General features: G+C 38.1%; 1 protein-coding gene across 2 annotated transcripts in view; it reads left to right on the forward strand.

The window, feature by feature from the left end:
• Positions 1 to 15320, forward strand: part of CYB5B (cytochrome b5 type B) — a 150318-nt gene that overhangs the window by 48591 nt on the left and 86407 nt on the right. The window contains exons 4-5 of one of the 2 annotated variants that reach the window (XM_072636454.1): positions 136 to 158; positions 923 to 4480. In XM_072636454.1, the coding sequence (XP_072492555.1) occupies positions 136 to 158; positions 923 to 1013 (114 nt within the window). In that variant the 3' untranslated portion in view covers positions 1014 to 4480. Of the gene's footprint in view, positions 1 to 135; positions 159 to 922; positions 4481 to 15320 lie in introns of those variants that run through there. The other variant, XM_072636455.1, reaches the window with a different exon arrangement.

Here is a 15320-nt window from a genome sequence, read left to right on the forward strand (position 1 = left end):
GAGTTTGCAAAGAAGTTTTATATAGTTGTAGAACTAAAGTAGAGTTTGGATTCATGTTGCAGTTTCTAATTTTAAATAAGCAATGTTAACCATATTTCTTTTCTTTTTTTCTGTTTTTTTTGTTCACATCTCCAGAATTCAAGTTCATTCTGCAAAAGGTATAGTATTACTTTCACGAACTTCCTTGTATTTTACAAGTAAAGTCTTAATAGAGAGGTCAATCTATAGTGATAATAAATATATGCTTTCTTTAATGTGATATAAGGTTACAGCTTGGAAAATCTTGCTTTTTAAAAGGGAGGTTCCCATCTGGTTAACAAGTTTAGCTTGTCTATCATACTTTTAGACTTCTTTTCTGCCATACACACATAAAGCTAGTATTCCCCCCATCTCATATTTGTTCACTGAGACAGGAAAGAAATGTGTTCATTGAATCTCTTTGGGCCCACTTTTAAAGGCTTTTGAGTTATTCAGCCTTATTAGCTACATATATCTCAAGTAGAGGGCTAATTGGGCCATGTGGAACCTTAAGGACCTGTATGATTCTTATGACCTTGAGCCTCTACTAAAAAGAAATATTCTTCTTTCAAGCAGTTTCATTCCAGTTTTGAAACTTATGCAGAAAAATCCATGCAGTTCTTTGGCTGAGTGTTCATGCCTTTCAGTGGTCATTTTCTTGTAGTGTTATCTAGATTTCTATAACTTGTTGGAGAAAGTCCTTCGGTAGAAATCTTAATTGTTACTAAATTTGACTGGATACTGTGACAGTTATAAATGTCAATTCAGTATTTACTAACATTTTGTTATTTAGCAGATAGTATTTCCCAGTTTTTTGCCTAGAGAAAAAGGTATTGTTTGTGCAAAACATTTTGGATAAATGTATATAACTTTATTGCATTTTGTTTTTTTGTTTTTTCTTTAGCTGTTGGTCAAGTTGGATTATCCCCATTGTGGGTGCTGTCCTCTTAGCTGTCATGTATCGTTTTTACATGGCGGAGAGCAAGTTGTCCTGAGCCCCAGTCTCTTTGGAACCTGGAAAGTAAACACACTAGAGAGAGAGAAAACATGCAGTCCTGCTCTGGTAGGAGTGCTGGAGCCCCCCTCTTTTATTCCTGCCATTTTAATGCCCCCCTTCCTAGTCAAAGTGGGCATGCCAACCGTTCACCTCTGAACTGGGCCAGTGGCCTTCTCATACTGTTGCAATGCCTTACTCACTCCCAGAGGCATCATCATCATTGAGCATTCCATTCTCTAGCTCGTCTTTCCTTCCTGAAGTTTTTGTGAATAACAGTTCATTCCACAATTTTCTGTCAACCAGTTCAGGGAAGTGGAGAAGTCATTTGAATGTGTATGTGTAAAACAATTCTGTGATTTTACAAAAAAAAAATACTGTCTGTTTACAGTGTCTTTCAATAAAAATGTCTGCCTCTGGCACTTTGAGCGAGCATTCTCAAAAGAAGGCCAGCAGAATGCCTGGTTTGGAGGATGAGAAAATCTTTATTCTTTTTTCACTCTATATTGGTGGCTACTTTTAAACAAATACCAACTTTTAAAAATTACAGTCTGACTTAATTCAATTAATTTTACTATTTCTGTGTTATTTATCTTCGATAAAAGTGCAAAGCTACTGTTACTTGAACACGATTTTCTAGATTGTCATTTTTGAGGATAATGTTGCATTCTCATTTCCCTGCAAGGGTAACTAATACTTGGCTTCTGGTCCCAATGTCTGCTCTTCTTAAAGCAGTGTTTGAAATAAGCTAGTCTTTCCTTTGGTGGATGAATGCAGTCATTTGGGCTCTGATGGGGTCATAGGACCTTGAGGGAGAGTTGGCTATGGAGGCGGGAAGGAGTGACAGTGGATTTGGAGGGAAAAGTTTCTGAGGTACTTCTTTGGCCAAGTGGTTCTTTTTTTTAGGGAGGGGTCTCTTTGAAAATAACAACATATATAAGTTCAGAGTAAGCCTGGGAGCTTTCTCAGAGCATTTGTTTGAATTTATGCTTCTCTCTTTCACCTCTGTGGCTCCCAGGTGTTTGTAACTATTCCTTTCGGAATGTACTAGAATAAAAGAGACATCCTGTGATTTTCTTGGCATGGGTGTTTTTACCTATTGCTCACTCGCAGCACTTCCTAGGAGTAGGCTGTCCTACTCCCTAGACTTTCTCCTTTTCCCTTATGAACTACCTGTATACACACTACACTGACTGGATGACTCCCACCTGCCCTTTGAGAGTCACCTAATTGTCCCTGAACATAGTTAAAGGACCAGTGGCTCATTCAGCAGGGAGGCACCACTAGCTCTGCCTATTTCCTCCTCCCCCCATCTTCGCTTTGCCAGGGACCCGACGAGACAGGAAACTGCTCAGCAAACCTGTGTCTGCCCATGCAAACTATTTAAGAAAAAGTTCAACCAAGGTCTTGTATCCTCTCATTTAGCAGATGAGTGAATACAGAATTCATCAAATAGTGTTTATAAATTTTAACATACACATATGGTTACTTTATGCTGGATACCTAAAAGGGTTTCTGGAAGAAATTTTATGGATTTCTGGGATATGTATGATGTAGCTTTTCTTTTGAAAATGTATTGGCATCTGTTGCAAACCCCCTACTTTAAGATGTAAGCTGTATGGTTGAGAAAACCATTTCGTTGCTCTTTGTAAAGGAATATTAGCCATTGATTACTCTAAATTGTGTAGAATGAGAATGCCTTGAGTAAAGGAATTGGCAACAATTAAGGAGGATATATTGGTTTATCTGGGAATGTAAGGGGGTGGGTAAGGCCTTCTGGTGGTGGGGGGGAGTGAGAAGATGCTGCTGGGTTGGAGAAGGAAGCATTCAAAGTAAACTGAAGCCAGAAGATAACCCAGATACATTAGAGAAGTACATTGGAAATATTCAAAGCTGAATGCAAACCAGCTGAGTTATAAGGAATTTTGTAAAACTATCCTCATGTAAAAATGGTGTTTTGATATTTTAGGGTAAAACAATAATGTATTTTTCTGTTTTGTGCTGAACATCTTTTCCTGTTTACATCTGGAATTGTTCTTCCTCTTAACCAGATGAAAATTCTTTGGTCTTGCCTCTACCACACATAAAACCCACCCAAACTTTGAGTTCCTTTTTAGACTCAGACTGCTCATACGATGTCTCTAGCTGTATTATTAAAACTGCTCCTGTGTACATTTGCTGCCATATTATGTTGGAAGCTCCTGCTACAAGTATCTATCAGAGGAGAGTCCATAACACTGCTTGCACAGAAGGGTCTTTCTGATGGATTTGAGCAACAAGACGATCCAGTTAACTCCATTTCTTCTGTAAATAAAAGCCAGAATACTCATCAATTTCAGCATCATTGGATAGGTAGCAAAAACTGGTCTAAGGTATCTGTGCTCATTGGCACTGGCCTCGGGGGTATTTTCTGGTTTATTCTAGAGGAAAATTAGCACTAGCTACACTGAGTCAGAAACATAATGTCTAGGGAACAAATCCAGGAAAGAGGCGGGGTGGGGGAGTTGGTGCCACCAAGAATGTATACTGTTGACTGTGCCAGTCGGTGAACTTTTGTGCCAGCTCCCTTAAGATCCCTCAACCTACCCCTGGAGGAATTGGTTTCAGTGACTTCTCTACTTGTCAAGAGAAGGAGGTGGTAGAAACAAAGTTAGTATTGTGTTTCTCAGGGGAATAGCTTCACCAGAAGCAAAATCCATTGGAACCTGTAATTTCAACCTCTGGAGTCCATTCCTTTAGCAGAAGTTGTGGAAAAATATTGTGAAATAACAGTATTGTTGAGTTCCTGTTCACTTGCGAATATTCCTATTCGGTCATGGGGCAATGAAAAATATTTTACAGGCCAAATATGTCATCATAGCACCTCATGCTTAAAATCTGAGGTGATGCCTATCTAGTTTAAATTCCATTTTAGGAGATGGAGATGACACAGGCAGAAAATTAGTACCTGCTCCTACTCTCCTAGGGCAAGAGGTAGTCAGTCCTGACTTGTCTCAACAAGAATGTGATCTGTTGAACTGTCTTCCTCTGTAGTTGCCCAGCATGACAAAACCATTGAAGAGTTTAGCTGGATTTGGCTGTCTTGACTCCACAAGAGCTAGGGTTGGAATGTGCGGGGGTGATGCAGAATAGAAATGTTTCTCCAATTACCTGCTATGTTCTGGGTTTGACGCTTTATTCCTTCTTTTACTAGCAGCTTTGTTTTCAGCACACATGTCTTAAATTTGCCCAGTTGGGGAAAAGTACTAGTATAATTTAAGTCGCCTTTTTTTTATATCATACATTCCTGACTGACAGTAAATGTATGATATCAGCATCCGTCTTGTGTTTTCAGTAATGGAGTGTGTTCACCTTTTTAACTTCAGGATATTTTACACAAAGATCTTTGTCTATTTCTAATGGGATGTACAGACAGTGAATGTTGGTTAGAGTCGCCATGTAATAAAGATATTGTTTTCTTTTTCTTGATTTGGTGACAGTTCTTTAAATGTTAAAATCCGGAGTCTGTTAGATTTTTTTATCCTCAGGTGTTTTAGGAGACCGTTTGAGTTCTGTGAATATAATCTGTGACTATGCTAAAATTTCTGGTTAATGTGATTCCTGATTTGAAACTGTTAGTCTGAAGGATTTCTGTTACTACTACTTAGCCTGAAGGAAATGTCTCTCTTGAGGTACGCAAAAGATGGGGAAGGAAAGCTCAAAGTCTTTTGGACATTACTGAGGTGAAAACATTATAAGGTAATAGTATGTTCTTTGTAAAGATGACCAGGCAAGATGCTTTGGGGGAAATTTCAGTTCTGAGATTAAAGTTGTAGTAATTACAAAATCAAAATAAGAAAACTTCAGCAGCTTCTGGCTTTTTAATACTGAGATGAAAATCTTGTGAAACTACTGATTACACTCATTAACACAGTGATTTTTCCCACCTTGTGAATCCAGGACCTTTTCTTCCATTAAGTCTCACAGCCATGTACAGTGGGAAGACACAACGCTTGGTCTGATAATAACTGAGCTCCGGGTTCTGCTATTTACTCCTGTCATACCACTGAGCCTTCTTTTCCTCACTGGTCAGAGTAAGCTAATACTCAAATAGTTACCTCACTGCATTGTAGTAAAGTTCTTTGTAATGAAAAAGGCATCAAAAGCTCCTATTTTAGTAATTAGTTTTTTTGCTTGCTGATCAGAAGCATCACTGTCCTGTTTTCATAAGCACCGGACCCATTTATATTAGTTCTTCATGGCTTTCAGAGCACTAGACGTGCATTATCTAACCAATCTTTGAAACAACTTTGAGGGGTAGGTACCAGCGATGTTATTGTCTCCAAGTTACAGATGAGAAAATTGAAGCTGAGAGAGGTTTATTGCCTTGCTTGTGGTCAAATGGTTTCAAAGGTGAAATCTGGATCCAGCACTTTGTTCACACAGTGTCTGATTTAATCTGAATCGCCTGTATTGTTACCTAGTACTGGCAGAAAGAGTGCAAGACTGGTTCTAAGGATGCCATATTGTTATTTTCATGGCCAAAAGGTGATAGAATGAGTTTGGGATTTGGAATTGGAGCAATTGGATTCAAATCCTGGCTCTGCTCATTACCAGCTCCCTGAGCCTCAGTGTCTTAATGTGTAAAATAAAGATGGCAGTAAATGAACCTGTAAGTACTATAGAAATGGGTACTGATGGTGGTCTTCAGGTATCTTCTCATCATTGATGGATACATCAGTGATCAGATTAAATTCCATCTTGACTGAGACTTCCTTGCAGGGTAGTAGCTTATTCAACCATATGTTCAGTGTGGCATGCTAAGCTCCCATAATAAGGCCAGCTAAGTAAACAAAACATGAGTTAGAGAATAGGAATGCCAGTCTAGGCCCAGCCTACTAAGTTTTGCTCATCTTCATTGGGTATTAATTATTTTCTCTATGCACTGTTTGTTTCCACATCAGGTTAACTACTTATATTTCAACTTCATGTATACCAGTGTCTGTTTTAGAAGCTAAATTATTTTGTAGATGATTTTTGAATGAAAAGAAAATAAAGCCCTACAATACATCCTCTGAAATGATTCCCTCAAGAAACTTGTGATAGAACTTAATACTTGCTACACACAACTTGATTTTGAAATCTTGTCATATCACATTGCTTGCCATCTCACTGGGTGGGGCAGAGGTGGAAGGGAGGGAGAGAATTTGAAACTGATTTTTAAAAAAAAATGTTAAAAAAAATAAATGTATTTAAAAAAAGAAATCAGAAAGATATTTCTCAAGATTTTAGTAAAACCACCTCCTTAAAGGGTGGGGAGGAAAGAAGATTAGGAATCTTTATAACAGCTGGAGTAAAATAAAAATTGGGTTTGCTTAACCAGGAGAAATTGTGAGTTCTTGAATTAAAAATTTTTATACTCATGGGATTTACCTTGTACTCTAAAGGTCTTGTTTAGTGACGCTGACTGTCAGGCACATTATTAAAGAATTATTAAGAGACTAATGAAACCATTTTTAAAAGGGGTAGATCTCCCTTTGCTCACCTTGTTCTGGGTTGATAGCTCTTACAAATGATGTGGAAATCTGAATGAGGTGGGGAGCCTGGGACCTAACCTTCATGAGTATCACTTCCAGCTTTGGTGGTGGTCATAATGTGAAAAGATAAGGCCATTGGGAAAAACAGCCTTAACAAATCAAATGACAAATGTTGTTTGTTAACCAGCATAACAAATGGCATGTTCAGTCCAATAGTGCCAAATAGCTTCCTATTGTTCTTACGTTTGTGACTCAAACACACCCGTGTTAACATTAGAACCACATGGACAAGGAAAGAAAAGGGCCAGATGCTTGGAATTCACTATTTCTGGAGTCAGCTTTCTTTGAGAGTCTTGCTGGAATCTTACCAGCTTTCCTCTTGTGCACCTTGACTTTACCTAAAATGTGCCTGATTGAATGACATAATAAAAACAAGTCTTTCATTATTTTGCTTTGATTATTAAATTAATAGCAGTAACCTGTTGGAATTCAGTGGAGGAACAACACAGAGGGAGGTCTGGTAAGTTAAGAAGAGACCATGAATACTGTGCTTTTGATATCATAAAAAGGACTTCGCTTAAGCAGGAAAAAGTAGACATACTACAACAACAGGCTGTTCTTAGGTAAAGATATTACTTCTTCTGAATGGAGCAAAGAGACATTGTGATTCAGTGGAAAGAGCTCTAAGTTTAGATTCAGAAGACCTGAGTTCAAATCTTGGCTTGGCCACTTCTACCTGCTGAACACGGTGCTAGGCCCCTGATGCAGGTCCTTATCACTTTGCAGTAGGTTATTGCAGTAGCTTCTGATGGGTCTGCCTGCCTCAAGTCTCTTCCCATTCCAATACATCCTCCATTCAGCCACCAAAATGATTTTCCTAAAGCACATGTCCAACCAGGTCATCCTCCACTTAGCTCCAGGATCAAATGTAACATGTTCTTTTTGACATTCATGGCCCTTCATCACCTATACCCCATGCCTTCCAGTCTTGTTACATTCCACCATGTTGCGTTCTCCTATTTCATGAACAAGACACTCCATCTCTCAGATTCAGGCATTTTTTCTGACTTCCCCATTGCTGGAATGTTATCCTTCCACTCCTGGTTTCCTTGAAGTCCCAGCTAGAATTCAGCCTTCTACATGAAGCTTTTCCCAGTCCTCTTTAATTCTGGTGTCTTCCCTCTTTTAATTATTTCTTATTTATCCTGTATATAGCTAGACTGTCTTTTATCTCATTTTGTATACTTAGCACTTAGTGCCTGGCACATGATAGGTATTTAATAAGTGCGATCTACTAACATAGGTTCGTAATAAGGACTTACTGACCTTGGTCATATACCACTTAGCTTTTTGGGACCTCAGTTCATCTGCAAAGTAAAGTGTTTGGATTAAATGACCTCTGTGGCCCCTTCCAGCTCAAAATCTATGATCCCAAGAACCCTGGGGGTATTAAGGTCTAAACCTTAGGAGAGAAAGGGAAGGATTGCCTTTCAGATCTGTGTTGTCTTTTTTTCCCCCTCTGTCTTCTGGGAATTCTTATCAACTCTTATGTATGCTAATTTCCTTGCCATGGCTCAGGTTAAGTGCTTGATATTTTAAAATTTCACGTTTAGGGTGACATGAAAGAGTCACAACAGTTTTTAAAAAATGCTCAGTGATCTTTCTTGAAAATGTATAGAGGCAAGAGGAAAGAAGATATTGGAATCCCTGAGGAAAACCGATGGATGGCTTAATTCAATTTCAATTCCAGAAGTGTTCAAGTGCCAACTGTGTATCCAGTTGAAAAACACAAATTTGAATTGTTAATGTCTCATTTAATGAATTCAGTTGCTCATTTTGGCCCTAGATCTTGATGACATTTTATCAAATAAATTACAGAAGGTTTCAGATGTAAAATGGGACTTGATGGAAAGAAAATGTTATTTTGGTCAGATAGGAGTGAGTCAACATGGAACATTGATCCTGTTATCTCCTATTGTCCTATTTTCCAAAAAGTGTGTTCCTTTCCAGTTCACACTGTACCTCCAAATAACTGGCAGCTATTTCTACTGGAATGTTTCCCTATTACTTCCATTCTAGGTGCCAGGGATAAAAAGATAAAAATCGAGATGTTCCTTGCCCTCAGGGAGCTTAGTTTATATTGACTGTGGGACGCTAACTGGATATAAGAAAATACAAAATAATTCTAGGGAGAAATCAGAACGCTAACAATTGAGGGTATAAGGAAAAGGTCAGAGGTGCAGTCTGATCTGTGCCTTGAAGGAAGCTCGAAATCTCAGAATGTGGAGGTGGGAAAGGAAGTCATTCCCAGAGCAGGGGATAGCCCGTGCATGGAGGCAGCAGGAAAATTATAAGAGCAAGAAATGTGACTTAAATCATCTTGAAGTTAGATTGGGGAGGCCTTTAAATGCCAAATAAAGGAGGTTTTACTTTATCCAAATCCTGTCCATCCTCTGGAGTTCAGGTCAAATCCCATCTCCTCCATGAAGACCTCTTATACTATGCTGGACCAATCACAATGATTTTCTCTTTTCTCTGAACTTAAATAGTTTTGTTCTACTCTGATAGCTTAATTTCAGTAACCCATTATGAGGCATTTATGTGGTAAGGCACTTATTTCTCATATGTGTCATATAGTGATGTGTTATTATCTTTATAGATAACATGCTGTTTTTAGATAGATATGACTAGATGATAAGGTCCCTAATGATGGGGATTATGAAATACTGCTTTGTATCTCCCTGGACATAATAGAGAATTAATGTTTGTTAATTGATTTTTAACTTCAGAAAGGTCATAGGTCATTCTCTGCTTTTTGTTGCACTCATAACCCTCCTTTAGTCTCTTAATCATATGTAATCACATATTCTTTAACTGTTTGGTAGGCTCAATACGCTGTTGAATTGCTTAGCTCTAAGCAACCTTCTCACTGGTGCTGATTGTATTGTTAAAAAATCAGGAGTCACTATATGGTCATTTTTTTGTTTTTTAATTTCATTTGTTATTTTGAACTTAAGAAATAAAACAAGCATTTCCATATTCTATACATCTGTTTATCAGTTCTTTCTCTGTTTGCAGATAGCATCTTCATATGTTCTTTGTAAATTTGGGTTTTTATGATAGTCAAAATGACTTAGTACTCTTGGATCTACTCATCTCACTCTTCATTATTTGGTGCAAGTCTATGTTTTTCTAAGATCATTGAGCTCATCATTTCTCCTTTTTTTAGTATTTTATTTTTTTCCAATTACATGTAAAGATAGTTTTCATTCATTTTTGTTACCATTTTGAGTTCCACATTTTTCTCCCTGTTCCCCTCCCATACAGCAAAATTATACATGTACAATTGTGTTAAACGTATTTAGATATTAGTTATGTTGTGAAAGAAGAATCAGAATAAAAGGGAAAGACCATTAGGAAGGAAAAACAAACAAAAAGTGAACACAGTCTGCTTCCCTCTGCATTCAGACTCCATGGTTCTTTCTCTGGTTGTGGACAGCATTTTCCATCACGAGTCCTTTGGAATTGTCACTGCATTGCTGAGAAGAGCTAAGTCTATCCTTGTTGATCATCGTATAATGTTGCCACTACTGTGTACAGCGTTCTCCTGGTTCTGTTCACTCAGCATCAGTTCAGGTTTTTCTGAAATCTGCCTGCTCATCATTTCTTATAGAACAATAATATTCCATCACAATCATACCACAAGTTGTTCAAGCCATTCCCTGATTGATGGGCATCCCTGCAGTTCTTTGTCACCACATAAAGAGCTGCTATAAATATATTAGATCATATAGGTTCTTTTTCCTTTTTCCCCTAAAGATCTTTGAAAATAGACCTAGTTGTGGTGTAACTCTTTGGGGCATAATTACAGATTGCCCTCCAAAATGGCTGGATCAGTTCACAGTTCCACTAACAGTGAATTAATGTCCCAGTTTTTCCATATCCCCTCCAACATTTGTCACTTTCCCCTTCAACCATTTTAGCCAATCTGATAGATGTAAAATGACATCTCAAGGTTGTCTTAATTTGCATTTCTCGAATCAGTGATTTAGGGCATTTTTTCATATGACTAAATTTTTTGATTTCTTCATTAGAACCCTGCTTGTTCATATCCTTTGACTTTCAATTGGAGAATGACTTATATTCTTATAGATTTCACAAACTTCTTTCTATATTTGAGATGAGACCTTTATCTGAGTATTGGTCTATGATTTTTCCCCTCAACTTTCTTCTTCTGATCTTGGCTACATTTATTTGTACAAAAACTTAAATTTAATCAAAATTATCCATTTCATGCTTCACATTGCTTGTTATCTTTTGTTTATTTGTAAATTATTCACCCAACCTTAAGTCCGATAATATATTCCATGTTCTTCAAATTTCCCTGTAATATTTATCTAGGCCATGCATCCATTTTGATCTTATCTTGGTAAATGGTATAAGATAATGGTCTGTGTCCAGTTTCTGCCAGACTGCTTTCTAGTTTTCCCAGGTAATGTTTTGCGTGACTGAGCATGTGTGACCTATCCTTAAATTGCCTACTGTTTCAGGGAGGGAGGAGATGAAAGAGGGAGACAAAATTTGGAACTCAAAATTTTTAAAAAATGAATGCTGAAAATTGCCTTTACATATAAGTGGGGGGAAAATAAAAAAATTTTTTTTTTAATATCAAGCATCTGGGACACATCTGTTACCCAGTTAACCCATCCATGATCATCCGTGGGATTGTGTGATAAATTCTCACATTGGTCAGGCTCATAAATAGAAACAGTTTTACTCTTCCAAACAACTCTAACTTGAAATCTACAGAGCATTTTAGAATCATTGACATTAGATGTCATTTGGTCCCACCATCAGGTTTTCCAGAGAAAAGAAGTTTGGCCCCACAGAAGGAGCTAAGTAGAAGGTGATACTGCTACTTCCTGGCAGATACAGGACCAGGACCATCTCACTGCATTTCAGGATCTAAAATCTGCTCCTTCCTGATTTTTGGTTCTAGGATCCCTTGGGAAATTAGCTTATTCCAAAAAGTCTACACCAGTGGTATTAAACTCCAGAATAGGAGAAATTTTCTATCTCCATCCCTTCACCTATCAGCAAGCCTACTTCCTCCATCTGCACCTCTCAGCTTAGGGATCTATCCATTTTTTTCACATCTGTGCCCATTGCATTTTAAAGGCCAAGGGCATGATTCAGACCTGCACCAAGATTGAATCAGGATTGATGAATCATTCCCAGATGTCCCAGGACATTGTCAGTCCTCCTTGTGGTGTCAGTAGGTCAGGTTCACAGTCCTTCAAATAAAAAATCATCCCCATCATCCAAGTTCTGAATGTGTTATTCAAGGAGATTTCTTTTTGCCTGTTTAGGGAGACATCTTTACAACCTAAACCAGAAACGTTGTAGAAACTATGGGCAAATATGGCCAACCACTAAATGAAGTTTGTATACTACACTGGGGAAATGATGATTAATAATAGTGATAGCTGACATTTATGTGGCATTTTAGTGTTTGCGAAATACTTGACTTATTTCTCTTGAAATAGTCTCAAATATAACACTTGTTCCGTGGGGCTAGGATTACACTTCTTTTGGGGTACAACTACTAGAAGCAGTGAAGACATGGACCAGCCTCTAACACACAGTAGGTAGTTAGTAAATGTTTATTGTATGGAATTTAAACATGTTTTGTAAGTGAAAAGAAGAAACCTTAAGGCACAGCTTGAATTGGGTTGAATTAATTACAATTGAAATGAAAAATCTATCCTTCAAGATGATGGAGAGAAGCCAGCAAATTCCTGAGCTCTCTGGTTTCCCTCAGAAACAACATTAAATTCAGCCTCTAAAAGAATTCTGGAGTGACAGAATCCACAAAAAGACTGAAGCAATTTTCTAGCCAAGATAACTTAGAAGGACTTCAAGAAAGGTCTGTCTCACTTGAGTAAAACAGGATCAGAGCCCAGTGCATGTGGTGTCTGGACAAGCCAGTAGGAGGTTCAGCCACAGTACAGATCAGCACCCTATGTCCTGTTGCCCTGGCTCAGCAGGCCAGTGTTATAGTAGGCTAGGTGTGGGGTCTCCAGCCCCAGCACAGCCAGTAAACTGCCAACCCTGGAACTTAGGGCACAGCAAGTGTGACTAGACCAGACTAACATTCAAGCCATCAGTCCCAGAGGTCAAGGTATGGAAATATAGTGACCAGATCCCTAACCCCCAGTGCAAGAAGCTTGGGACAGTGTTCCCTGTGCCCCAGAAGCAGAGCTCAACTTGGAAAAATGAGCAAAAAACAAAAAAGAGCCCTGACCATAGAAAGGTACTATGGCAACAGAGCAGATCCAAATACAAACTCAGAAGAGGACAACAATGTCAAAATGCCTACTTGCAGAGCCTCAAAGGGAAATATGAATTCATCTCAAGCCTCAAAAGTCCTTTTGGAAGAACTCAAAAAGAATTTTTAAAATCAAGTCAGAGAGGAAGAAGAAAAATTGGGAAAAGAAATGAGAATTATAAAAAAAGTTAACAGGTTGGAAAAGAAAGCACGAAAATTGACCGAAGAAAACAACTCCTTTACAAGTAGAATTAGTAAAATGGAAAAGGAAGGTACAAAATTAGTTTAGTTTTCAACATTCACTTCTACACAATTTTGAGTTCCAAATTTTGTCCCCATTTCTCCACTCTGCCTACCCCAAGACAGCATACATTCTGATTATCCCTTCCCTCAATCTGCCCTCCCTTCTATCACTCCTCTCCCATTTCTTATCCCCTTCCCCTCTATTTTCTTGTAGGGAAAGAGAGGTTTCTATACCCCATTGCCTGTATGACTTTTTTCCCAGTTGCATGTAAAAACAATTTTTAGCATTCATTTTTAAAACTTTTGAGTTCCAACCTCTCCTTTTCTCCTTCCCACCCCCTGCCCCCATTGAGAAGGCAAGCAATTCAATATAGGTTATACATGTGTAGTCATGCAAAACACTTCCATAACAGTCATGTTGTGAAAGACTATATTTTCCTCCATTCTATCCCGCCCCCCCCATTTATTCTATTATCTCTTTTGACCCTGTCCCTCTTCAAAAGTATTTACTTCTAATTACCCCCTCATCCCTTTTGCCCTCCCTTCTATCATCCCCTATTCCCTGTTTATCTCCTTCCCCCTACTTTCCTATAATGTAAGATAAATTTTCATACCAAATTGAGTGTGCATGTTATTCCTTCCTTAAGCCAAATCAGATGAGAGTAAGGTTCACTCTTTCCCTCTCACTTCTCCCTTCTTCCCCTCCATTGTAAAAGCTTTTTCTTGCCTCTTTTATGTGAGAGATAATTTATCCCATGCTCTTTTTCCTTTTCTCTTTCTCCCAATATATTCCTCTCACCTCTTAATTGTACTTTTTTTAGATATTAGCGCTTCATATTCAACTCACCCTGTACCCTCTCCCTCTCCCTCTCCCTCCCTCCCTCCCTCCCTCCCTCCCTCTCTCTCTCTCTCTCTCTCTCTCTCTCTCTCTCTACATATATATATATATATATATATATATATATATATATATATATATATATATATATATGTAAAATTCCTCTAACGACCCTAATACTGAGAAAAATCTCAAGAGTTACAAATATTATCTTTCCACGTATGAATGTAAACAGTTCAACTTTAGTAAGTCCCTTATGATTTCTCTTTCCTGTTTACCTTTTCATGCTTCTCTTGATTCTTGTGTTTGAAAGTCAAATTTTCTATTCGGCTCTGGTCTTTTCATCAAGAATTCTTGAATGTCCTCTATTTCATTGGATGACCATTTTTTCCCCTGAAGTATGATACTCAGTTTGGCTGGGTAAGGGATTCTTGGTTTTAATCCTAGCTCCTTTGACCTCTGGAATATCATATTCCATGCCCAGTGTCTTTCAAGAAACATTCAAGGAAAACTCCCCTGATATCCTAGAATCAGAGAGTAAAATAGTAATTGAAAGAATCCACCAATCACCTCCTGAAACAGATTTCAAAATGAAAACTCCAAGGAATGTTATAACCAGATTCCAGAACTATCAAGTCAAGGAGAAAATACTACAAGCAACCAGAAAGAAACAATTCACATATCAAGGAGCCACAGGATTATTCAGCTTCTACATTAAAGGGTCAGAAGGCTTGAAATATGATATTGGAGAAAGCAGGAGCTTGGATTACAACCAAGAATCAACTACCCAGCAAAATTGAGCATTATCTTTCAGTGTGAAATATGAACATTCAAGGAAATAATGGACTTCCAAGCTCTCCTGATGAAAAGACCAGAGCTGAACAGAAAATTTGAGCTTCAGGTACAAGAATCAAGACAAGCATAAAAGGGTAAAAAGGAAAGACAAAAAACATAGTATTCAATAAGGGTAAATTGATTACATCCCTACATGGGAAGATGATACTTCTAAATCTTAATAAGAACTATATCTCTTTTTAGGGCAGTTAGAAGGCTTATACATAGAGGGTGTGGGCATAAATTGACTTTGATGTGATGATAAAAATTTATAAAAGTATCGAGAGAAGAGGGAAGGGGAGGCATAATGGTACAAATTATATCACATGAAGAGGGCAAGTAGTACAGTAGAGGGCAAGATGGGAAGGAGTGTGCATTGTTTGAACATTGCTCTTATTGGATTTGGCTCAAAGAGAGAATAACATATTCAGTTGGGTAAAAAAAACCCCAACTTTCTTACACTTCAGGGAAGTAGGAGGGGAAGGGGAAAAGAAAAGGGGTTTGGTGATAGAAGGAAGGGCATATTGAGGGTGGCAGTGGTCTGAAACA

This window comes from Notamacropus eugenii, chromosome 1 (genome assembly GCF_028372415.1).
Source record: "Notamacropus eugenii isolate mMacEug1 chromosome 1, mMacEug1.pri_v2, whole genome shotgun sequence".
NCBI classification, from domain to species: domain Eukaryota; kingdom Metazoa; phylum Chordata; class Mammalia; order Diprotodontia; family Macropodidae; genus Notamacropus; species Notamacropus eugenii.